We start from the raw sequence: 25,774 nt of genomic DNA, 5'->3' as shown, positions 1-25,774 counted from the left end.
ACATACGCAGTCGGCACGCTACATTCTGACCAGAGTCCTGCGTTTAGCTCCTAAGCTTACAAGGAGGCCATGGCCTATCTGGGCGTTACATTGCTGTATTCTAGTCATTCCATCCTGAGGGAAATTCTGTAGTGGAGAGAAAAAAACGGGACATAAAGCACTCTATAACAGCTAGGGTATTAGGCTCAGGTGACGGGTGGGTCAAACATCTAATAAGTGTCCAACGTAGTTTAACTAATCTGCCAAGAAATTCTCCGGGTGGAATCACTCCATATGAAATCCTTTTTGGTACTAGAATGATTGTCCAGGATCTTGATCGTCACACTTCTGTGGTAGAACAAAAACCTTTTGATATCAAAGACCGTTTGGCTGTTTTGCAGGACTTAAATAAATTAAGGAGAAGTCAAAGCAACACATTACAGAAGCCAGCGACCACTGAAGGGGAACTACCCGTCCCAGCAAGGCCTGCCTGGATTCCAAAGATTGGGGATCTAGTCAGAGAAAAGATTGCGGACAAGAAGGAATTTGGGTCTTCTTACAGACAACCAGTACCTGTGCTAGAAATCCACGGATCAAGAACAGTGTTACTGCCGTCCGTTGCTGGAAGAAAGGAGAACAGGTCCGTATCCATCAACCTGGTAAAACCACATCATGTGGCCAATCATAAGTAGTAGGGCCAGTACACTCCAAAGATGTAGCAGACGACCAAATCTTGCTACTATCCAAGAAGTTCAAACTGAGAGACTCATAACCTTTGAGGAATCTGCAGTACGAAAAGAAGGACTAAGCCATAAAGCCATGGAACTTGTGCCTCTTGAGACCCAAATAACAGTTTGTCAAGAAACTCCTGTCTACAATGATGTAGCATCTGACTATACTAATATGACAAGGGATCCAGTAGCTCCAGTGATTTCAAGTAATCCTGATGCAATACCTACCATTGACAGAACTGCCTCTGGATACTTCATTAACTTTGATACGTTTTCCGAGGATCCCAGTGAGCCTGAAACGACGCCAGCAAATAAAACTTTTAAAGAACAAGTAACAGAACTTTTTCAGCAACTTGAAAAAACGTATCTAGTTTCACCATGGGTTGAACTTTAGATTGTGCTAGGCATACTTTTTCTCCTACTTTGGCTAATCCTTGTATTAAGTTTGGGAATGCTTATAAATGAGATATAGTAAAATGGACACAGCAAGTAAGAACATCAACTTACTCCTCAAGCCACACAAATCATCTCATCGTGAACAAAGAGACTTGACATCAGTGAACATCACAGCGTTCCTATACCTGGTGGTATAGCATGGAACAGAACTGATTATGACATCTTTGGCCCCGCAGAGCTGTTGAAGATTTCACATCAATTCAAGGTTTCCTTGAGTGACTTTGTTTCACCCAGCACATTTTCTGATGATTGGGACTTTGAGACTGTTAATAATATGATGTCAGACTTAGAGATGTTTGCAAAATTTACAAAACATGAATACTTAGAAGGTTCATCAGATTATGAACAAATGTACTGTTATAATAACTATGGTCCTCATTATTTGCATAAATCTGCAAACCCTAGAAATGTTTATACTTTCAATCAATGGGAACACTGTCCAACGCCACCAAAGGGTAGCTCAAAAACATTCTATGAACAATTTCCATACTTCTCAGGTTTTAATGTCTCAAATCTGGAAGCATTTTACTTTAAAAATGTTAATAAGACAGGAATGAAAAGTATGTTGACTAATACTAAGCAATCCTATTCTGCAGCCTTTTATGCCCAGCTGTCCTCATTAGGTTTTGACTTTTGGAGTGACCACATTGAAACAAAAACTGTCTGGGGCACAAAAGACTGGCAGGTGCAGGGAATAGAAGCTTTATTTCGAGCCTGCATTATCCCTGAACAAATAATGTTTTTAAACAACACTGTGCAACAGACATCCTGTCTTGGTTTAGCCAAGATAAAAGATTTGAACAAACCGTCTACACCTGCACCTACACCTGAAAGCAAAAACACTTCAGAAGGAGGGGTCGACGTAAAAACAATTCTACTTAAAAACAGAACTCATCCGGATTGGAAGAAATGGTTTATCTGGCCCACAGACACAAACAACTGTCAAGATAGATTCCTGAATAAGACACAAAGGTTTACATTCACTAGGCCAGATCCAAGATATGTCCAGAGACAACATCCAGGGATAGTAACAACATACAGTGTAGGAAAACTGTGCCTTGACTGGCTACAAAAATCCACACTAACGGAGGTAAAACAACACTTCTCTTTCCTTAAAGATGGCGTTGATTTAAGGGACTTCTTACAAGGTCCTGCGAAACTGCGTCATAAACGTTTTATATACGCTGGTGTATATGCCATTTATAATGAAGCTTGGAAAGCAACACAAGCATAGACTGCAGAACGAATACGAGAAATTGATTGTATTAATTTAGAGAAAGCTCTCTCTGTAGTTGACAATGGGTTAACGACTCTGTCATCCAGAATTTAGTGTTTGGACAGCATAGTATCCTCTGCCATAGACATAATGGGACAGGACTTGCTCATGCTACAGCATGGACAGTCACAATTGCGTTCTATAATGCTACTAGGCTGGACGTTACAAAATCTTTATTCTGGATAAGTGCCATGGCGTCTAATCAACACCACGTCATTATTTTCTGTATTTAACCTTACAGATAAACAAATCACTTTTGCACAAAGAGGAGCAGACTATACGGTGCTGAGCATTGAGAAACTGGAAAGATTACCATTAACTGTTTCGGAGAAACCTGCAACAGAATGGCTAATACACGGAACAATCTCTCTGCCTGTCACAATTTCCGATTTTCAATATTGTTTGAAACATATACCAGCTGGCGTATATGAACGGTTGGGTAAAGAATACATCAAGTCAACCAGGGAATTACCATATACACATGGATGTTGGAGTGGTGGAAAAGAGGTATTTCTTAGTGGTACAAACTGCAAAAGCACACTAAGTGGTACACTTTTATGTCAGGGTATTAATCTACATGGAGCCTGCGATGGTTCTTCGACCAACTTATCCTGCCACCTGCTAGGTTCTCCAGCTTCAGTGATAGATTCCATTTTTAGGCAGCTTTCTAACGGAAGCTATATTATGTTGAATGATCACAGCTGCTGTGGCATGTTGCCAGGAATAGCCTATCTCGTAACTGTGTCAGCCAGGGTCACTTGTTGTATGCATGTATTGTTTCCTAAAAGTAAGACAGACAGGGAGTTGCCGATATGGCCTTCACTGAACATCTCTTCTATACGAATTAATACTTTAAGCAGAATGAAAGCCATTCTTTTACAAAAAACTGTGCCACTGGCCTCGTCCAAAGAGACCTATGAACTACAAGTTGCAACGTCCTCTGCAGAGATACGTGCCCTTTTATTGACAAACTGCCCTGTACATTTCGTAGAAATGTTAGGTCGTATCTTAAACATGTCTGATACCAGTGGTATTGTACATGTATTTAAGACAGTTTTTTTCGGGACTGTTAGCACCTTTTGAAGCAATCCTCGGCATATTTCCAAACTTCGTGCACTCTGTGTTCGGCGGCCTGCCTTTCATTTTGGGACTCGTAGCAGGAATATTATTATTGTTCCTTCTGCTCCGATATGGCAAGTCCGGTCACCAGCGACACCCAGATTACCATAGAGAACACTCTCTTGGCAATGAAGTGTCCTGAGCGTATGATACAGATTTTGGGCTTGGCTCGTTTAAGAGATCTGAATACCACGTGGTTTTTTATCATTCCGACCAATCTGGCAAGATTGCATCTTACCTGTTCTATGATGCCTGCTATGTGGAGAAGAAGGTGTGTTGGACATCTGTCTAACACTCCCATCAGTCCTGTCAACGGATGTTGATACTTTGCTTGCTTCGGTAACGGCCCATGCACTGTGTTGTCCCCAGCGGCCACCAATCCTGATGACGGCATTCGTTGAGGTCTCACAGACACAATCTGCTGACGGTGAGATACGTGGATCGACAGGCACACAGGTTCCATCTCCATCCTCTTCGAACATTGCTAATGCGGCTAACGCTGACGGCGATGCTTCACATTTTTGTGCAATCGGTTTACTTAACGAAGTGGTCCAAACTTTCACCTACTGTGGTAGAAAAATTCTTTACCAGCTTAGAAGATTTGATGTTTTCTCCAAACAACGAGAATGACTTTTGAAATTAGCACACAGTGTTCTATGGGACTCTGTATTCGACCTTCATTTTTCAAAACAAAACTTCTAACTTTAAAACTCTATTTTTCTATGATTTGACTTTTTCCAAAATTTAACTTTTTTTGGCACGAAGTAATCTGCTGAAAGTAGAACTATTCATAGAGAACAAGAATTCTTTGAATACTTCCAAGAGACAATATTTTGACCTTGTCCCCAACCAAAACATTTTATATATTCCGTCATGGAATGGTCTCGACTTTTCTGCTGTATTCAAGAGCCATTTCATAAATGTAATTTCATGATTCATTTGGATAGCATTTCCAATATCATACTGTATGCTTTGAATGAAAACATTGCTTTTAAAATGCGTACAGCACAAATGCTCATTTTCGTGTACAACCATTTTTTAATGCATTTTATATATTTTGGGTGGGGTTGTACACATCATGCTTTAGGTATGTTTTAAATGCTTAGAATTTAGTAATGTCAAACATAATAAAGTGGAATGGGTGTTGTATTGCATTTTAGGATCCGAGCGAAATTTCCCGATTCATGCCCTTATATAGGTACAATTCACATTGCCCTAATATAGGCAAAGAAATCATACCCATATTTAGACCTAGCCCATGCAGTCCAAATACAGGCATGGCTGCTTCCACCCGTTCCCAAAAGCCACACCAATTTCTTGGAAAAATCGGCTTAAACAGTCAGGGACATCCACTTGCTTGAATATTGATTTGTCCAAGAACTCATGGAGTTTTCAAAGAACTACCATTCCCTTGGGGTTCTTTGATGACGACATTATGCCCGACTTTACGTCAAACTAGGCAACTTCGAGGTATAAATATGCCTACACTTGCCCTAGTAAACACACAATGGTTCGGAGCAGCTCGACTATCTACTTGCCCGACGCAGCTAGCTACAGCAAGTGCTGAAGGAAGCCGACCCTCCAGCTGACGCACTGATCGAGAAGCTGTCCTTTCTCTCGCTGAGAATCCAGCTCCAGTGTTTCCAAGCTCCCCTCGGGGGGTGTTGAGAAATCGAGTCCCGAGATGAGATACCAGACCTCCTTCATTCTAAACTAAGGTATGGAGCTGATTAGACCCTAAGAGAAATCTTGGATAGGTTCTTGGCAAAGAAAACTAAACCTATGCTACACCACACTTACTTCTTCCGTCGTACTAGACTTAGGTTAGATACATTGGGGTAGGCGTATTTTAGAAGCACCAGTTGAGTACTTTTGGCCTTTGTTATTTATGTATGTATTTATCTATGGTTTAGAAATCATACAATGCTTTTACAGTATTATTTTATAATACTCGTCACGCTGTACGCATTATACTTTGCAGCCAGTCTTACGATTGTAGCAGTTGACTTTACTTGCATGAGAAAGAAGACTGTTCAATAAATCCTTTTATTGAAAACGCCAGTCTCTCTATTTCTCTGCACTTCTGATGAAACGAAGCATGCACAATTGACTGAGTAAAATATCTATCTATTGTTTCCACGACTCTGAAGATACGTTTATTCTTGGGGAAACAAAGTTGTCATGTTTACGCGGTTGTCCGAAACCAATCCCTTCTTGTTTATTCGAGAAAGTTTCTAGTGACCTCTGAGCTAGCTGGTACTCACAATTAAGTTTAATATACTCGATAGAGACCTAGTAGACAGAAGTCCTACGTCAAATCTATAGGATATATTATTCCAATGCGTAGAGCCTATTGGGAATATAGGAACTACGCTACAGCGTGGCCAAGATGGCGGCCGGCTAGGACGCGCTTTCCTGATCACTTCTAGCTGCCGGCAACCTAAGCATAAAACAAGCTTGCTGGCTCCTTTCTGTGACCCCTGGGAGTAGCTAAGAGCTGCTGAGAGCGGGGGCGCCGGTGGAGGACCGTGGAGACTGGGCGGGTCCCCGGGTACGGAGTCCTGACTCAGACGAGAGGTGTGGCCTGCTGCGGAGGGTGATTGTGGCCTTTGGACTGCGGCGGTCCCCTGGAGGTTAGGGCGGGCATGCCCTAAGCGGTAGACGAGAGGGCCTCGGTGTGAAACTAGCGCAGAACTCTGATTGCAGAGGATGGGGTCCCACCAGAACAGGCTCATCGCGATCGAGTGACCAGAAGTTCTGTTTGGGCTGCGGCGGCGGAACGCTTGAAGGCTGGGTCTGCTGATTAAAGGCCTGGAGCGGTGGGATCGTGAGACACGCCTAAAGCTCCGTTGGGTCCCTACTGCTGCTTAGGGGATGCATCGGTTCTTCTCCGTGGCGGGGGGTGATGCATCGGTTTCTTACTGCGCTTCTGTGGCGATGCGACCAGCAGTGCCATGATTTGATGAAGATCCAGTACAATGAAACAAAATGGCGTCTTCTTCTTGATGTGACAACGATACGTGCACGCCCGACGGCCGTGCAGCGACTCAACGATTCCTCTGAGCTGCGACACGCTTCTACGGTGATGCGACGGCGTCTGCTGCGACGGCGACACTCTTCTCCGGTGATGCGAAGTGCTTCGGGTGATGCGATGGCGGCAGCGGCGGCACGCTTCTCCGGTGTTGCGGCGGCATCTGCTGCGACAGCGACACTCTTCTCCGGTGATTAATGAAAGCACAAAGGGTATGGGATAACAAATGACTGTAACTATCCCCTAATCAGGTTACAGTTATGGATTTAGGTGCCAGGGATCAGAGATGCAATACCCTTACATCCCCTATGGAACACTCCATATAAAACAATTTAGTACACTCAATAAGCCAGCACTCCAACAAATAATATAAATTCTTATGACAAACACATTTTCTGAGAGAAACCAGCAGGTCGTGGTGTAACTGTTTTATTCAATGTTCTTTTCTTTAAAAATTACGACACGGAGAAGCCAACGCGTTTCGTCCTTACGGACTTCTTCAGGGCGAGATTATTCTTGTAATATCCTTTTTAAAGATTCTACTTCTCCCTGTCGTAATTTTTAAAGAAAAGAACATTGAATAAGGAAGTTACACCACGACCTGCTGTTTTCTCTCTGAAAATTTGTTTGTCATAAGAATTTATATTATTTGTTGGAGTGTTGGATTATTGTGTGTACTAAACTCTTTTCTGGTGATGCGACAACAACGGCTTCAGTGGCGACACGCTTCTTCGTCTTGAGTCGCACTACCAGCGACACTCAGTCTCTCAAAAGGCCCAGATCAACAGCAGGCACTTCAATTCCCAGCAAGGTAAGGCAGGGGAGCTGGTTGGTGAAGTCTGTTGTCCCTGAGACTTTAGCAGGAGGCAAGCTCTATCTCAAGCCCTTGGAGATCCTTTACAAGTTTATTTGAAAGTAGTACAAAGTCCTTACTCCTTTCTTTGGCAGTCAGGCAACCACGTCAGGCCAATCCCCCAAACAGCACTCAGCTTAGGGATAGCCTCTTCCTCAATTCCTCTGGTTCTTCTCCTCAGCAAAGGTTCTTCTTGTTTACCAAAAGTGATCTAATTCTCTGGGGTCTGGGTCCCCCTTTTTATACACAGTTTCTCTTTGTTCTCTGAAGGCAGAGAGGCCTTTGCCTAGTCCAAACTAGTTCTGGTCAGTCCTGGAGCACTCTGTTAACTTGCCTCCTTCTTTCCTTTCACAGTGCAGGGCAGGGACATCAGACTCACCACAGGAGGTGGAGCCAGCATTGTGGAGTGAAGGCACAGCCCAAGTTAGGTCCCAGGCGCAACTCCTCCCACCCATCTGCATGTAGATCTCTCTATTCAGCCCTCTGCTGACTCACCCTGTCTTCTGGAATCCCCAGCCCCTGTCACTCGAATTCCAGACAAGGCATACACAACCTAGCAGAGGCAGGCCTTTCTAACAGTGGTATTTTCAAACCCACAATGTTAAAACCACCTTCAGGCATACTAAAATCGAATTTCTGCCTGATTCCCTGAGTCAGTTAGGATTATACGATGTAATAATCAAACTGCTCATTCTGGCCTATGGGGAACAGTTAGCCTTGCAATAGTGAAAAACGAAAATGGTTGTAATTCACTATTAGGACATGCCACACACATCAGGGCTTGTCTTACCTTATACGTACAATGCACCCTGCCCTTGGGCCTACCATAGGGGTGTCTGATATGAAGAAAAGGGAAGTTTTAGGGACTGGCAAGTGGGCGCACTTGCCCAATAAGCATGGCAGTGCCACACTGCACACAGGCTCTGCAATGGCAGACCTGAGACACATTTTACTAGGCTTCTTCTGTGAGTGGCACAACCAGTGCTGCAAGCTCACCAGCAGGGTTTGGATTTACAAGCCCTGGGCACAGTCACTGCACTGTACTAGGGTCTGACAAGTAAACCAAGTCCGCCAATCATGGAGTCACTAATCCATACATCAATTTACCATAGGGAGCACCTGCACTGTGGCACTGGACAACATTGGCACAGTGCCCAAAGCATCTAACACCAGCAAAAAGACATGCGGCCACAGCAAAAAATGGAAGGGAGACCCACTCCAAGGTTCCAGGTCTAACACGCAATAAAACTTTTTGTGTGAATCTAATTTCCTGCTTGACTAGGTACAGCATTTTACCAGCATAGGAAATTAATCAGTCGTCATCAACATCATCATGTCTTTGATATAATGTTGCTGTCATGTACATTTTGGAGTACCATGTCTACAGGTAGAATTCCCTCTTAGCCTCAGTTATGTGATCAGATAACTGGAAAAGCTATATTCGACTAACCATGGCGGATGGCATGTGAGTTGTGAAGGAGTATGCCTCCTAGGTTAGGTTTGTTCCTTGGTCATACGACAAAAAACAAATCACACTAGCAATACTTCAGACAAGCTTTATAGCACTGTCACCTTCATTGTTAACTGGACATTTAAATTCTCTATTGTTCTGAATATTTTAGACCTAAGATGAAACTTAAAATGTCTTTGCGTCTATTGTTAAGTTGCTTGCAGATGAATGTCCTTAAAATCTTGCTTAATGATTTGACGTCCTCTGGTGGGCCAAAGGACGTTGTTTGGGTCATGACCTAGCTGAACTCGCTAGTAGCTATCTGTAAGTATTGGGGATATTCTCCTAATTGCATAGCAAAAGTCTTTGACATTTCTATGGTGGCATTCTCTCCAAATTGTATTAGGCTAATTGTGCACTTTATGAGAGCCATTCTTTCTTCATTTCTCGCAAGCTTGTATTTTTAAATCACATTTGACTGGTTTGCCTACTGGTGAATCTTTTTTTGTTCTTTATTATCTATAACAGTGGTTGCCTTTTTAAGTCAACCAAGTATGCCTTTCCTATGGCCTAGCAGTAGGCACAAAATTAAGAGAACACATTGCACATCTTAAGAGTGTTTCCCATTATCATATCATGAATGTGCTTGAACTTTTTTCGTACACTTTAGAGCTTCCAAGGTGTTAAAGCTAAACAGTTGTCCTTCTGCACAGTTTTTACAATATTCTTTCCAGGGTCTTCCTATGCTTTCTACTCGAGACTTGCATATGCTGAATTTAAATGTTTCTTCATATAGAGTGCTGGGGAACCAGAGACCAGGATAATATCTCATGGAAGTTGCAGAAGTGCTGCTTCTATCACGGGTTGACTCCTGTGTATCTAGTTACATGTTGGTCTGGCAAATTCCATCCAATGTTTGTTGGCCAATTTCATTTATTGAGAAAGATAAGATGTCTTCTTTTCCTACAGCACTTTGAAGTGTTTTTTTTATTCTGTTACTTTTTTTAACGTATACTTTATAAACCAGCATTAGCAAAGCAGACCGCTTGGCAGTCACATAAAGACTTATTGATTTTGTCAATGCTTGTTTAGTTTAATCAACCCGCCCGTCCTTTTGATTATTTCCTCCCCTGCCCTCTCCACTGTTGTCTACAGCTCCTAGCTGTCTGTTGGCGAAGATCTGTTGACTTCCACAACAGACAGCAAGGTATGTAGTGCACCCTCACCAATTCTGCATCAAAATCTTTTGGCGTTTTGGTATTGACTGTGCCAATGCTTGTTTTCTGTTGCATTATTCACGTGTTATTCATCTCATCTGTAACCGATTGTGCTTAAAGAACAGCACCATGCGTGCACTGAGGTGCTGTCTTTGCATTGTTGGCTTCCAATCTGAGGAGCCGTCACTCTGGTCCTACTGTTCGTGTTTTGGGCTTGTGCAGAAGACCTCGTTTGGTAATATTAACACACTGCAGGCCACACCACCGGGCTGTATTTCCGACTACTCAGAGATAGTAAGTAATCCCTCACCACTTTATCCATTGTGAAGTTCACCAGGATCAAAAGGCAGAAAAGGCACCAGCTGTGTGCAACGCCAGCCTCCATTTGAAACCAAGCCTTTTAGTGAGCATATTTAGTGAAAGTTTCATCATATGACCGAACGCAAAGTGAATTTGAAGAGAAATGGAAGGAAAACACTGCTCTTCCTTTGACAGAGAGTAAAGAACAGTTGTTACATTTTTGTTTTCCGAAACCTGTGTTAGGAAAGCTGATTTCACAGCATTCTTTAGTGCTGTTACTCTGGATTTCTCTGGTGCCTCTCTGGCAGGTGGCTTTGCTCAAACTTGACATGGCTTTGTGTCTCGATGGTTCCAACTCTGCTGTGTTCTCAGGCGGAATTATGATGATTTCTGACCCTCGCAAGGGCTTGTGTTGACCCTTTCCCATGTAATCTTACAGTATTGTCTTATATAACAATGCTGCCACAATTATTTGGCGATTTCTTATGAAATTAACAGGTATACAATTAATTCTTATTGTGCTTTTGCACTGAAAAACGAACTAGATATTAGTAAGCACGAAATTATAATATTCTACTACTTAGCTGTCCTTGTAATTGTTACATTTCACTCCTGCAGACCTCGTTCAGTGTTCACAGTTCCGAGCTTACTGACCAGTGACTAGTGTAAAGCTGGTTAGGTTGCAGGTTGCGCGGGTGACATTGCCCGCGTTAACATTTGCTCATCTTGTCCACAAGTTGTATGGGCACTCCTGGTTTTCCACAGATACAGAAGCCCATAATGATGGGTCACCTTTCACTTGAACGAATATGACTGGTGGAATTATGAAGGCAAGAGTTTAAATGTATGTTAGAAAATTAATAGGTGTATTTTTATCATACAAAATCTACACACACACACACACACACTCACACTCACTCTCACTCACTCACTCTCTCACACTCTCTCTCTTTTCTGGGTCGTAGACAGTCATCAATAATGAAGCAGGTACAGTAGCACTGAGCCAGAGATCTGCGAAACCCTAATATCTTTTACTACTCAATACGGGGGGTTTCAGTAGGGAGCTAAAGCATTATATAGAAATACTTAAACTTTGATTTTGTTAATTGATCCTTTTTGTTCTAAAAAGGCTTTTAATAAAACACTCCATGAGGCATGATTCTCTTAAAGTAACCGGTCGCACTTGCACAAGTGAACCATGACTGCATACTGAGCTTAAATGGAATTTCATATAGAACAAGTGGTATACGCATTATTTGAGGGAAAGATATAGATATTGAAATGACAGATAAGAATCATTATGAATGAATAAATATTTGAGTGTCCATCTTTGGATGCATGACAACATGACGTACTATGATTAACACAAATTACCCATATGAGGAAAACAGTCTTTGAATGGAAATTATGTTTAGAGCCCTTCAAGGAAAGTGTAAACAATATACAATCTATTACCCTGAGGAAGCCCCATTATAGCAGCTAAACTCATGTTGGCTGTACCCCGTAGAATCAGCTACACTGTGGAATAATGGTCTTTCTGTAATAACTATGAAAGAAACCATCAAGAACATACTATGAATGTTAATATGTAAGATTCATCTTCATCATATGGACTGTCATTATAGGGTGATTTTATGAGTGGACTTTAAGAGAATCTTGCATTATGTAAGGTTTATTCAAAGGTGTTTTTGAATAAAAAGGATCAATAAATACATCTGAGTTTAAATATTTATTTGTAATGCTTTAGCTCGCTACTGAGAACTATTGTATTTTGTAAGATGTATTCTAAAAAGGATAGTGACTTACTGGGTTAAGCAGTGGGGGGCCTATACTGTCAGTTAACCCAACCCCACTTTACTTGTTGCTCTTTCACTACGCAGCCAAGGGCAGTTTGGACCAAATCTATGTGCTTTCATTAAGGCCAATAGCAGATTTGCTGCACCAGTGATAATTTTAGTGGGCTGAGTCTAAAATTGTTTGCAGTTCACAGCTAACAAACTTTTTCTTTTCTCTTGCAGATCTGTACTTTAGGAGAATCGAAGACAAATTAAAGAAAAATGAGCTTGTCCACAAAGATGAGCTCAAAAAGTTTCTTCATTTGTGCCAGACTGCTGCTGATGTAGAATTGGCCAAAACACTTATTTACAGGTACTCTCTCATTTGATTTACTTTTTTAATTGGTAACCCAAATGTAACTTGAAATCGCTTAAATAGTAAGATTACAAAAGAGGTTACTAGCATAATCAGCTGAGATTTATGAAATTATATAAGGAGAGCTCAATGTCAATTTATCTGCAGGGGAGTAAACTTAAGATCTGTTGTGAGAGGACAGTTTCAGGCATTTTATGAATTGGTTTTAGAATGTTATTTTCTTTATGAAGGAAGGAAGTGAATCCAACTAGAGGACCTTAAGCATGAATTGATTTGTTATCAAAGTGTTTGTGGCGAAACAGTGTTAGATGGCCAGGCTTAGAAGTCCTGTCCGTCACAAAGGCCAAAGCAGTGTGAGATAAAATGGAGCTTAGCTACGAAAAGTCTTATGCACAAGACAGAAAGACTTCAACTTCCTCCTTTGTTTGAACAGAGCCAATGAAGTGTCATCAAAGCAGGAGTAACTTGGTTAGTTTGATTCAGACAAATGCTAGCTGCATCGTTCGGTCTTCTGTGCCATTTAGCCATGGGTTGAGGGAAGTGCCTAACATGTATTCTTTCACAGTAGTATATTCTGCAGCTCACAAATTCAAGGTCAAATGAAGTTCTTTGAGGAAGAATCCGGATCAAAGGAAAGTTATGTAAATGGCAGAAGGCATTTTTTGGCGCATTGTCCACTTGAGTGGTAATGGAAAAATTAGCATTGAGACTTTCACATAAGTAGCGTACAGTTTGAGAAAGAGTTGGTGGGGACCAATGGAAAAATGCCAATCCAATATGAGTATCCAAAAAAGCGAAACTTTCGTCATATAGGAGGAAAGACACAGAACTTTAAGCTGCATCCAAATTAGACACTATCCAGACCTTCCATGACTTTTAGCCGTGCTTTTGAGATTATTGGAGAGTTTGGTGTGAATTTGAGTGTCACTCATATGATGGCCTAAGTTGTAGCCCTCAAAAATATTTGTAAAAAAAATATAGTGATGTTAAAGAGGATTAGAGAAAAGGCCAATTTTTGAATGACCCCACAGGTGACATTGGTTGAACACTTAAAAAAAGGCCAAGTTTGCATGGTGTGATCTGCTGGCCAGAAACCCGGAAAACCATTTGAGTAGATCTTCCGGGATGTTGAAGATTGAGGTCTTATTTTCTTTACACGGGTGCAACCAAGAAGAGGAAGACTCCCAGGAGGTTGTGCTTTTCCACATTAGCTGAATGTTGGGTGATCACCACAGACTCTGATAATTCATCCGGAAAAACAGGAGATTGGGCAATGGTTTGTAAGAGCGATTTCATCCCGATTGGGTGTCTTCAAGTTGTGGAATACTCAAAGCATTTTAAGAAAACCATCATGTTCCTAGCTTTGTCCCCTCATCAAAATAATTTCTCTATTTAGGAACCCAGAGATCATGATGTTTGGTATTGGAATATGAGCAATTTTTTGCAATTCCCTACGTTTAGTCTTGTGTTCATCACAGGAGCTTGCATTTGTGAGTGATAGAGTGGAAATTCACAAAGACAGTCTTGACCGGTGTTGGGCCTGACCCTTTTTGCAGGGTCACCCCAGATTTTTGCCTTCCTCTGCCTTCCCTTTATTGGACCAATTTGTATGCCTTTTAGGTCTCTATGCTCTTTTGCCCTGCTAATCAGTGGTAAAGTGCTTGTGTTCCCCCCTTTAAACAAGGTAAGATTGTCCCAACCTCATTAGTACGTTTAATTTACATGTAAGTCCCTAGTATGTGATACTGTATGTACCCAAGGCTCTGTAAGTGAAATGCACCTAGGGGGCTGCAGCACCCAATGTGCCATCCAATCAAGTAACCATTTTAAAACATGTCTCCAGCTTGTCGCTTTATCATGTAGTGCAGTTTTAAACTGCCATTTCGACCTGCAAAAAGAAACTTTTTGCCAGGCCTCAAACTTCCTTTTCAATACGTCGCCCTAAGTTAGACTCCAACAACTCATTGGGCAGGGTGCATGGCAATTAAAAGTAGGACACATAGGTTTAAGTTTTACATGCCCTGACAGTGAAGAACTCCCAAAGATAATTTTCACTGTTATAAGGCTATTTCTCCCATAGAGTAACACTGGATTACCTTATTACATTTCATAACTGCTAACATTGGGTTGGGAGCAGATAGAGAAATTATGTTTACATTCCAATGAATTGTAATTTAAAATCCTCTTTAATGGCAAAGTCGCATTTTAAGTTACATTTTGGATAATTACACTTTTTTAAATTATCCTTTTTTGTCCAAATCAACTGTGCCTTTCTGCCAGTGTGCTGGGACACATGCCTGTGAGTGAGCAACATGGGACCAAAGAAAGCATGGATCTTTCTGACAGGAAGACTGGGGAGGAGTTGTCCTCTGCCCCGATTACACTTCAAAGAGCTCTGCCTGGAGCAAACACAAAGGAACATTACACCAGGTCTGTACTACCTTTTGTCACCCTAGCTTTGAACCAAACCCAGGGAAAGGGGAAGAACTGACCAGAACCAACGGCTGGAACCAGGTATAAAAATGGGACCTTCAGAAACATTCATCAGAACACTCTTGCGGTAGATTCAAAAGGACTGCCATGCTGCCTGAGGAAGAGGGATTGCCCTGCTGACTGAAGAAAGGGTTGGATCTGCTTGCCTAGAACCTAGGCTACCCAGAATGACTCTGTGTTCAGTTGCCTGGCCTCCTGTTTGAGTTACAGACTCGCGGGAGGCTGCCAGGTACTTTCCTTGTAGAAGGCCAGTACCAACTGGACCTGCCTGAGCCCTGCTGCTGGCCTCTGCTGGAGTAAGTCCTGATCCCCAAGATGAGCGCCCCATGTCCTTGACTGGCATCAGAGCATACATCTCCCTGTCTAACTGAAGGTTCCATCAGATCCGACATGAAGTGACTCGGGGTGTGGGGAACTAAGTCTGAATCAAAGGCTCCATTGCAACAGCCGCCAAGCGACGCAATGCCTCACAGGCCATGCCGCACTTATCCTGTCTGAAAGCTGCACCAGATCTAACGCAGAGTGATGCCATGCCCCACTGATGCCAAACTAAGGTTGCATCGGATTTGCAAATTCTCTTTAGGCAGCCGAAAGCTACATCGCCCCCAATGCAAAGCAACGCCGCACAGACCTTGCATCTAGGACTTAATGCACCACTTCCAGCAGGCCGATCTCCGTGCTTCACCAAGCGTGCACTCCATTGCGGTCAACTTCAACTTCTGACTTTGATTTTACCTAATGTAAGAATTAGGCAGATTAGACCTCATAGGATCCTCCTCATTACCTATCAAGAATCTACAAATTGGCTCCATTGCAGTATTCTCTGTCTGGCTATGTAGTCAGCCTCACCATCAAATTGAATGATATGGCACAAATAGGGAGTGCTGAATGAGCATACAAACTGAACATTATAATTTGTGCGTGGAGTCATAGCGAAAGAAATGTGCACATATGTGTGTATTTATAATGTGTGTGTGTGATATATGCTCCGGCAATTCTCCACGACTTGCTTGCGCCCACAGGATTGACAGACTGTTTAAACGATGCTCCAAAGAAAGTTTATTGCTGTTCCATAAACACCGTATGCGTTTCTGCCGCTGCCCTACAGCCTTTATTAAATAAATGCAGCGCTGCCATTTTACCTGTTTATTCATTGCACTTCGTCATGGAAATAGACATGCTACAAAGTGATTGATACATTCACAGTGCCTAAATTGTTTTATATGTCCTTCAATTCATTCAATGTTCTTAGAAACAAAACTCTTAATTTTCTACATGAAGTATAATATAATTTCATTAAATTGCATTGCACATTGATTAATTCATAATGTTTCAATATACTTTTCAGTGAGAACATCTTTTTGGATTGCATTGTACTGAGCAGACACGGAAAACAAAATGCAAACCATACATTAAAGTACATATTCTTTACTTTTTATAAATCATCATCGGTCATGTACTCACTCTTATAATAATTAGGACCATAGTGGGCTAACGCTCAAGCCGTTAAACGGTTTATCACATTCATTTTTCACAGGTATAGCGGTTGGGGGACGGCTTCTTTGACCACAATATGCATTGCAATGCAAGAAGTGAACAAATGAATGATATATTATCCACTCTAAAAAAAAAATATATATATATATATATATTCACTGAAAAAACCATAGGTTATAGACCATATATAGTTAGGAATTAGCATTTACAAAACCTTGAAAATTCACTGAAAAAACCATAGGTTATAGACCATATATAGTTAGGAATTAGCATTTATAAAACCTTATTTTACTCGCACAAAACCATTGAAATTCGCATATATAGTTAGTTGGACTAATTATATATTTCGCGCACCCGCAATCCACTGCTGATGACGTCACATATTACATCATTCATGACATGGTCAGTGACATCACTGATGACATCACTGATGACCTCTCAAATGACATCACTGATGACATCACTGATAACAACATCCAGTGACTGTATGTTTCTGTAAAGTTTAAATATGTCTTACATATTGAAGAATGAGTGGATGTATAAGTGTCTGGATGAAGGATTTAGTAGGTGCATGACTGACTGTATGAGTGAGTGATTAAATGTGTCTCACTGAGTGCATGGGTTAGTGACTAAACTGTCTTAATTTGTGCATCCTTATGTCTGTTGTTCTGTAAACTGCTGCATGTGTTGATCAGTAGCTATATGAGTAACTATATGGGTTATTGATTGGTTGCCCAAGTATTTGTATGGGAGACTGACTGAGTGTGTGTGTGGGTGGTTGGGAGGTGTATGACTCTGTGCATAGATGTGTGAGCAGTTGATTCACTAGATGTATGGGTTCAAAAGTGCATGTGGAAACAGCTGTATGGGCGGTTGACTGTGTGCATGAGTGTAAAACACAGTATATGTGAGAGTTGACATATAAATAACTGTGCATAAGAGCCAGTGAATGTATGAGTGGCTGTATGGATCATTCTGAAATTGTATCAGGGATTGTATAAGAGATTAATTTGTGTTAGTATCTGTTTGAATAAGTAAGGTGTGTATAACTGTATAGTTGAGGAAATGGAGGTGTGATTGATTCTCTGCATGACTGACTAGGTGTGTGAGGACCTTCAGAAAGTTCAGTGCGGGGTTCCCCAAGGTTCCTCTCTGTCACCCCTTTTGTTTAATCTTTACATTTCTCCTTTGATTTTTGCACTACAGGAAATGGATGTCGACGTATATAATTACGCGGACGACCTCCAACTTGTGTTCAATCTTTCCCCTTCCTCTGCCTCCATTCTAAATTTTCAGTCTATTATGATTTTTATCCGGGACTGGATGAACCACAACCATTTGAAACTCAATCCAGACAAGACCGAGTTGGTGTTGACGGGTGGTTCATCCAGTCCCTGGTCTTCACTTTTTTGGCCCCCGTCCCTTGGTCCCTCCCCTGTCCCCTCTACCTCAGTCAAAACATTAGGCATCAAACTTAACTCTGACCTCACCCTTCACTCCCAGGTTAGCGCCGTGGTGTCTTCTTCCTTTCTGTCACTCCGCATTATACGCAAGGTATCCCGTTTTTTTTCAGTTGAAGCCCTGAAATCTATCATCTTGGCAATGGTCATCTCCCGCCTGGATCACTGCAACGCCCTATATGCTGGTTTACCTGCATATAGTCTAAGGCGTTTGCAGTTGATACAGAACCAGGCGGCACGGCTGGTGCTCAACCTCCCCAAGTTTCATCATGTAACTCCCATCCTTAAATCCCTTCACTGGCTCCCTGTCCGGGAACGTGTCCAGTTTAAGCTTGCGTCTATCGTTTGCCAAACACGACTGGGCACGGCTCCGGCCTTCATTACCTCAGAGATAGTTCCCTACGTTCCTACTAGGCCACTACGCTCAGCCTCGCAAGCCTTTTTGACAGTCCCTCGCTTTCGAAGGAAAAAATGGGGAGGCTCAAAGTTCTCCACCCTCGCACCAACCTTATGGAATTCCCTGCCTTTAGAGCTTAGGTCCACTCCCCTCTACCCCCAATTCCGAAAAAAGCTCAAAACCCATTTGTTCACTAAAGCCTTTAGCTAGATCTCTCGTCACTCTGTCCCCCTTCCTTTTTCCCCTCCCTTTCCTACCCCTTGAGGTTGTATGTTAGCGCCATGAAACCGTTGGTGAAAGTGCGCTCTATAAATAATTTTAAAGTAAAGTAACTCCATGGATGAGTGACAGTCTGTGAGTGTCTGTTTACACTGAGTGTATATAAGGTTATATTAGAGTCTGAAGAAGTTCATTTTATTATCACATGAATGATATCAGTGATGTGATCAGTCATGTCAAATGAGATGTCATCAGTGATGTCATCAGTGATGTTATTTGACATGTCATCAGTGATGTCATCAGTGATGTCATTTGAGATGTCATCAGTGATGTCATCAGTGATGTCATTTGAGATGTCATCAGTGATGTCATCAGTGATGTCACTGACCATGTCATGAATGATGTAATATGTGACGTCATCAGCAGTGGATTGCGGGTGCGCGAAATATATAATTAGTCCAACTAACTATATATGCGAATTTCAATGGTTTTGTGTGAGTAAAATAAGGTTTTATAAATGCTAATTCCTAACTATATATGGTCTATAACCTATGTTTTTTTCAGTGAATTTTCAAGGTTTTGTAAATGCTAATTCCTAATTATATATGGTCTATAACCTATGGTTTTTTCAGTGAATTTCAATGGTTTTGTAAATGCTAATTCCTAACTATATATGGTCTATGACCTATGGTTTTTTCAGTGAATTTCAATGGTTTTGTAAATGCTAATTCCTAACTATATATGGTCTATAACCTATGGTTTTTTTCAGTGAATTTCATAGGTTTTTTAATAGCAAATATCTATATGTATGAAAGTAATAATTTTTATTAGAAATTTTAAAATGTGTAAATATTTTTTTTTTATTATTTGCCCCGGTACGCGCCCCGGGGCGCTCCCGGGGCACGTACCGGTGAACGTACGGGTGAGCGCCCCGGGGCGCGTACCGGGGAGCGTCCCGTGAGCGCTTTTCCCGCGAACGAAAACAACATCATGACGTTTCGCGTAGTCGCGTGATGCGCCGCGTAAACGTGACGCATCGCGTAACCGTGTGATGCGTTTCTTCGGCGCGCTCCGTAAACGTACCCTGAAGCGCTCCGTGGCGCGACCCGGAGCGCACAACGTAAGCGCTCCGGTGCGCGTAGCGTAAGCGCGTCGGGACATGTGACCTGAAAATAACACTTTTCATTGGTTCTCAACTTTTTTTTTTTACAAATGATGAAAGCCCCCTCTTTTTTCCTCATTCTTACTTTTTTCTTTGAGAAAGCAAGAGCTATTTGTGAGACATGGCTTCAGTAGTAGCTGCAGCTGGTGCACCCCCCCCCACCACCACCACCACCACCCAAAAAGAAAGGTCCACCACCCCAGATCCTTCCAGGAGTTGAAGAGGAGGAAGAAGATGATGAGGACCAACAAACCAGAACATACTTGCCTGAAGAACCAAGACAAAGCCATGTCAAAGTTCATTATATATGGCAGTATTTTTCCATCCCTGCTGGGCAAAAAAAAGTGAATGCCCCGAAGGTGACATGCTTAATTTGCAACGAGGTCATGTCCAGGGGCAACCCAAATAAAAAATATTCATTTGGGAACTACACAATGATCCGCCACATGCAGAGGTGGCACCCTAACAATCTGGCACAAGCTGAGGTACGGGATCTGGCTCAGAAAAAAAGAGACCATCAGGCCAGCACCTCCTCAGGTGAATCTTCAGTTGCAGCACCAGAAGGGCGCGAAACAGTACCAAATATACAAAAAAAAAATGGTGTAGTAAAAATGGCCTGCATTTTTTGCGGAAATACCCTACGGGGAACTAAGCATTCACCTTATTAATGATTCCATCGACAACCACAACTGCAGCAAGAGAAGAAAGCAGTAGTTTTTTTTTTTTTTTTTTTTTTGCTCCTCTCGAGCCTCTGTTAATTCCCAGTTTTTTGTTTCTTGTTTTTTGTTGAGCCCATTATAATGGCTGTTTTTCGTTGTTTCCCCCCCAAAATACCAAAAAAAACATAAAATTGTTCAAAAAAACAAAAAATGTTCAGAAAAATTAAAAAAAATATATAAAAAAGCAAAAACATTAAAAAAGTTCTTTTCAGAACTACCTCCCATTTAAAAAAAATTACTAACATTTTTAGCACTCTTGACTTCATTTTTCTCATTGGTGCGCTTCCCGGTACGCGCACCGGTAAGCGCTCCGTTAGCGCACTAAAAAAAAAAAATAAACAAGAGAAGGAGAGCATTAGATGTAGAATAAGAATAAGTGAGAGAAGCACAGTAAAAATACAGAAGTGAGGTAGATTGAGAAAATGTTAGTGATGGGTGATAACAAACTACATTTTTTTAGTCATACTTACCATATAATAAATGTAACTTTAATTTTTTTTTACTACAGTTGGTATCTGTCAAAGAGAGAAAGAAAATAGAAGTTATTTTTAGTTAAATATGTATTTTAAATTAAAAGATACATATGAAGAGCTAAAAAAACAAATAGAATGAGAGCCAATTACTAAGAGTAAGGCATATAGATTCACTCACAGAGAGGAAGAGAAGAACAGAGAAATGAACTGAAGGTAAGAAAGATGCTAAAAGAATGTGAGTTGGCAAAACTAAATCAGGAAACAGTAGTAATTAAAAAGATAATGACCGAGACGGAAAGGAGTCTAAGGATGCATTTAGAAGAATGAGGAATAGAAGATAACTGAGAGTAAGTGAAGAACAGTCACAGAGTGAAGGGATGAAGGGAGAGAGGATAATATACAACGATTGAGGGAAATGGAGTCAGGAAGTTAGTAGACAGACACGCTAAGAGAAAAACTAAGTGAGTTGGAGTACAATGAGTGAGAAAAGGAAATGAGTAAGAGAGCAAAAAATGGAAAGAGAGGAGAAGACGACTAAAACAGTGGTACTGAAAGAAAATAATTTGGTGATGAAAGTAAAGAGAAGGACATTGAAAGAAAGGAAATGAGGGATAGTAATGGAACCAGAGTAAAAGAAATGGGATGAAGAACGATGAGAGAGGAGCAGTGAAGTTGTTGTAAAAGAAGTGATAGAAGGTAGATAAACACAAGTGAAAATAACACAAGTAGAGTCAGGCACTCAGCACAGAGAAGTAGTGAACGAAAAAAAGAGAGAAGAGGTCAAAAGTAAGAAGCAAACAAAGATAAGTGAGGTAGAGTGGATGTCAGAGAATGGGAATACAATTTAATTTACACAATCCAAAGTACACAATAATTTCTACAACATGTTACATAGTTTATTTTTGCTGTTCTCAGAATATATTGAATTTCACTTAAAGCAGTGAGTTCAAATTACTCATCATATGACAGCGGGAAAAAAAAAACACAATCCAAAAGATTGTGTTTTAAAAAAACCCTTAGAGACTGACAAATGACAAATGTACACTAATCTTGATTGACTTACTTTTCCTTGAGGCCAAATAGTATATCATGGACGTCCTTTTCTCGTTGCAAAATACTTTGCTGTTCAGTAAAAAATCCATTTCATCGACTTTCTAGAAGAAAAACTCAAAGAACATCTGAAATATTTTCAATATTTTTATATTCTCATTTTTTTCAGTCGTGACTCTTTACTCATTCCTGCACCTTTCCATTTGGCCAAATAGTGTCAGATGTATGAGTATATATCAGTACTCCTCCCGTCTTCATAGGCCAATTACCTTTACCTAAATTTTGGCTGTAAAAACACTAGGTATGAATTTATAAAGCCATAAGGCAAACGTTGTTTGAAAGTCAAATGAGTGTCGTTACATTGACTCCAACCTTTAGAAGTTTTTAAATAGCATGTGTAATGCCCTGATGATGTAGAAGGACCATCATGAAAAATAATAGCTACAGTTGTAAATGTTCTTCCTGATATCGATAGCTGAGAAGCCACGAAATTTTTAATAGAAGTTGTCAATTTAGTTCCATCAGGTCTACATCGTTGGAACATTAAAATGACATATTGACCATAATTTTGAAGAAATAATGTGGACAGCATTGCAGACTTACATTGGGTACACACCATATTGTGATCAGCTGCTTTAACTAGATTATTAAAAGGCACTGATGTGCAGTCTGGTAAAATCAAATATATAAATCTTTCAGAGTCTATTCTAGTACTACTTGATGAAGCACAGTTATCACAGTCATGTTGCCATTGATAAGAAAGGCTAAAAAGATTTTTTATATCTACTCCTTGATCTTCCAATACATCAAACATATACATTAAAAATTCCTGACAATCCTGCTGAATATTCTGTGAAAATTGATTTTGACCTGAACAAATGTCTACAAGATTTCTAATTTCTGAAACACTTTCTATTTTTCCTGTATCAGTACTACATTTCTCTAACACAGAATTCAATAAACAGCACAATGTTTGTTCCCGATTTTCGACAATCTGTTTTTGTAAATTTTGAAGAAAAAAACAACATTAACTACTACATTAGCATAGCAGTTGACACCAGAACTGTTTTCAAACTGAAATCCAGCAACATCTTCAACAGAATCCTTTTTGTTTCTCTTTACAATTACACTTTTATCTACTTTATGCCTTTTTGCTGATACCTCACTGCAATTACTCTCATTTCTTCTTTTTCGGCCTACCACACGTTTTTCAAACAGAGGATATTGAGGCAAATGTGGAGCATACTCTCTTCTTAACCTATTGTATTCTTTAACACAATCTAGATCTGCACAAATCTTTGTTTCATCACACTCAATCAAGTACAATCCTGATAAAGTTCTGACTCGTGATAATGCCACATATGCCATACCCTCTTTAAACACAGAACTTCCAATGTTCACCAAAGCACTATCTACACTTAAACCTTGAGACTTATGAATTGTCACCGCATATGCCAAACGAATAGGAAACTGTTTTCGGCGAACATATAAGTCTTTCACAAGCAAAAATCTAGCTGAACAACGACAAATTTGTTCTATTTCATCAATGCCATCAAATTTAATTTTTAAAATTTCAATTGCATCTCTATTTTTGTAATTCACAAAACCAACAACATGACCCATTGCTCCATTTACCAGACCTCTTTCAACATCTAAATTCCTTCTCAAAATGATACGACAATTTAAACACACATTCAGAGTCTTTTCAAAACCAGCAGTTTTAGATATAGTCTTCTCTAATGAATCCAATTTTGATTTCAAATTTTCAGACAAAATAATTGTTGCTCCCATATGTTCTATTTTATCAATAGCTTCCAGTTTCACTATCTCTTCATTTTCTAACTGTAACATTTTGTTGTTGAACATGGAACATTCTTTCAGAGTTGGCATCAAACATATGCCAGATTTCTTCTCGTTTAATTTTTAAAAAAATATTCTCTGGAAGAATGTTTTCATTTGGGTACAAATTTGAAATTAATCGTCCATGTAAAGCTTCTTTCCCTTGCTCACTTAGTTTTCCGATTCTTACATCTTGTAGAATATTTTTATAATCTTCATCCTTTGCCTGCCGCATATTTTGAAACAGTTCTGCATATTTGAAGTTTAACCATATATTAATGTTTCCGATGCTTCCTAGGCACTTCCTGGTATCTTCATGCGTGAGCATTTTGAACACAGGTTGTCCTTTCACTGGAGTGAGCTGCAGAAGATCTCCAAAAACAATAATATGTTTTCCTCCGAATAAAAAATCATAGTCTGTTCTAAGAATTTCTTGCATTCTCAAATGCACAAAAGCAAGCATGATATTTGACACCATGTTTACTTCATCAATGATAAGAAGTTTCATTTTCTTCAGGACTCTTGAAACTTCGGAACACGCATCTCCTGATAGCTTGTGATACTCCAATTTGTTATCATGCTGCACTGGCAGCATCAGTAAACGATGTAAAGTAATCCCTTTAATGTTATGTGCTGCCAGCCCAGTTGGAGCAGTAACAACACAAGACAGCGGTGATTTAGTCCATTTCTGCAGATAAGTTGCAATGGCTTTAATCAGAAAACTTTTTCCAGTTCCCGCTTCTCCGCTCACGTACAGTAGTAGAGCCTTAAATGATGTACATGAGCACTCTTTTTTTCTCATGACTAAATCCATGTTCAATCTGTTCTGTGACTTCGTCATATATCTGTTTCTGCTCAAGGTTTAGTTGTTTCACCAAATCTTCTAAGTTAACTTCATCATCTTGAGCTTGCTCCATAGCTCTTTCCACCTCATTTATTTTAACCCCGCGAAAAATAAAAAATATTTTTTTTTGTTTTGTTCTATATGGGCCTCCTAACACCCCCTCAGAAAACCTAGGGGGTCAAGCAGTGCCTACGATGCCCCCTTATACCCATTCCCAACGTTGTTTGTGCTCCATTTTCTGACTGAAATGTACCGAAACACAAAATGGACGACTCTCGTAGCGCTGCCGGTACGCGTACCGGGGCGCGCACCGGGAAGCGCTCTAAAAATATTAAAAGTTAATTTACATCAAAACCACTGGAGACACTTTCACCAAATATAGAGTAGCTCATACTACATACCAATCCCTACCATTTTCCCAAATTCGATAGAATTCCATTGAGCCATTTAACCTGTATACCTCTCTAAATACCCTGAGGTAAATTACTTCACAAAAACACATCTGAAGTGTTAGAATTGACAACCAATTAAAATGTTACTTTCAATTTCCACTTTTTTTACCTGACATTTGATTGGTTATGTACCTGAATATATATAAAGAAAGAGAGGGAAACACAGCCATTTTGACTACTACTTCCTGAAGAACATTTCAAGAGCATTTTCACTCAGAACTTCAACTGCTTTCTCAAAGGTAAATTATTATTTTGAAAACTGAAGTATGTTGTGCACTTTAAGTTAATTTGGAAAACTTTCTCTGATAGTTATATACTATCCCTCTGTAATAGTTATAGATTGAGATAGACTTCTCTATTATAGTTATGGATGGAGTTAGGCTTGTCTTGTATAATTATGAATTTACTTAGGCTTCATCACATATATTTTTTTATATTTCTACTTCCAGTCTGATACCATACACTGCCCAAAGATAACTTCACTGTTAAAAAATCCAAACTACCTGTCTGAACTTAACCCAACAGTGCCCTATATCTACTAATATATTTATTTGTTATGCAAATTTCAGCACGAAAATGGAAGGACAACAAAAATTTCCTTTGAAA

The 25,774-nt window shown here is 40.4% G+C and overlaps 1 protein-coding gene across 1 annotated transcript in view; it reads left to right on the top strand.

The window, feature by feature from the left end:
• Positions 1 to 25,774, top strand: part of PTCD2 (pentatricopeptide repeat domain 2) — a 281,004-nt gene that overhangs the window by 48,384 nt on the left and 206,846 nt on the right. The window contains exon 3 of the mRNA XM_078675279.1: positions 12,431 to 12,560. Within this exon, the coding sequence (XP_078531405.1) occupies positions 12,431 to 12,560 (130 nt within the window). The remainder of the gene's footprint in view (positions 1 to 12,430; positions 12,561 to 25,774) is intronic.

This window comes from Lissotriton helveticus, chromosome 2_1, assembly GCF_964261635.1.
Source record: "Lissotriton helveticus chromosome 2_1, aLisHel1.1, whole genome shotgun sequence".
In the NCBI taxonomy this organism is placed as follows: Eukaryota; Metazoa; Chordata; class Amphibia; order Caudata; family Salamandridae; genus Lissotriton; species Lissotriton helveticus.
The sequence above is the reverse complement of the archived record's forward strand: the minus strand, read 5'-3'. Positions and strand labels throughout refer to the sequence as shown.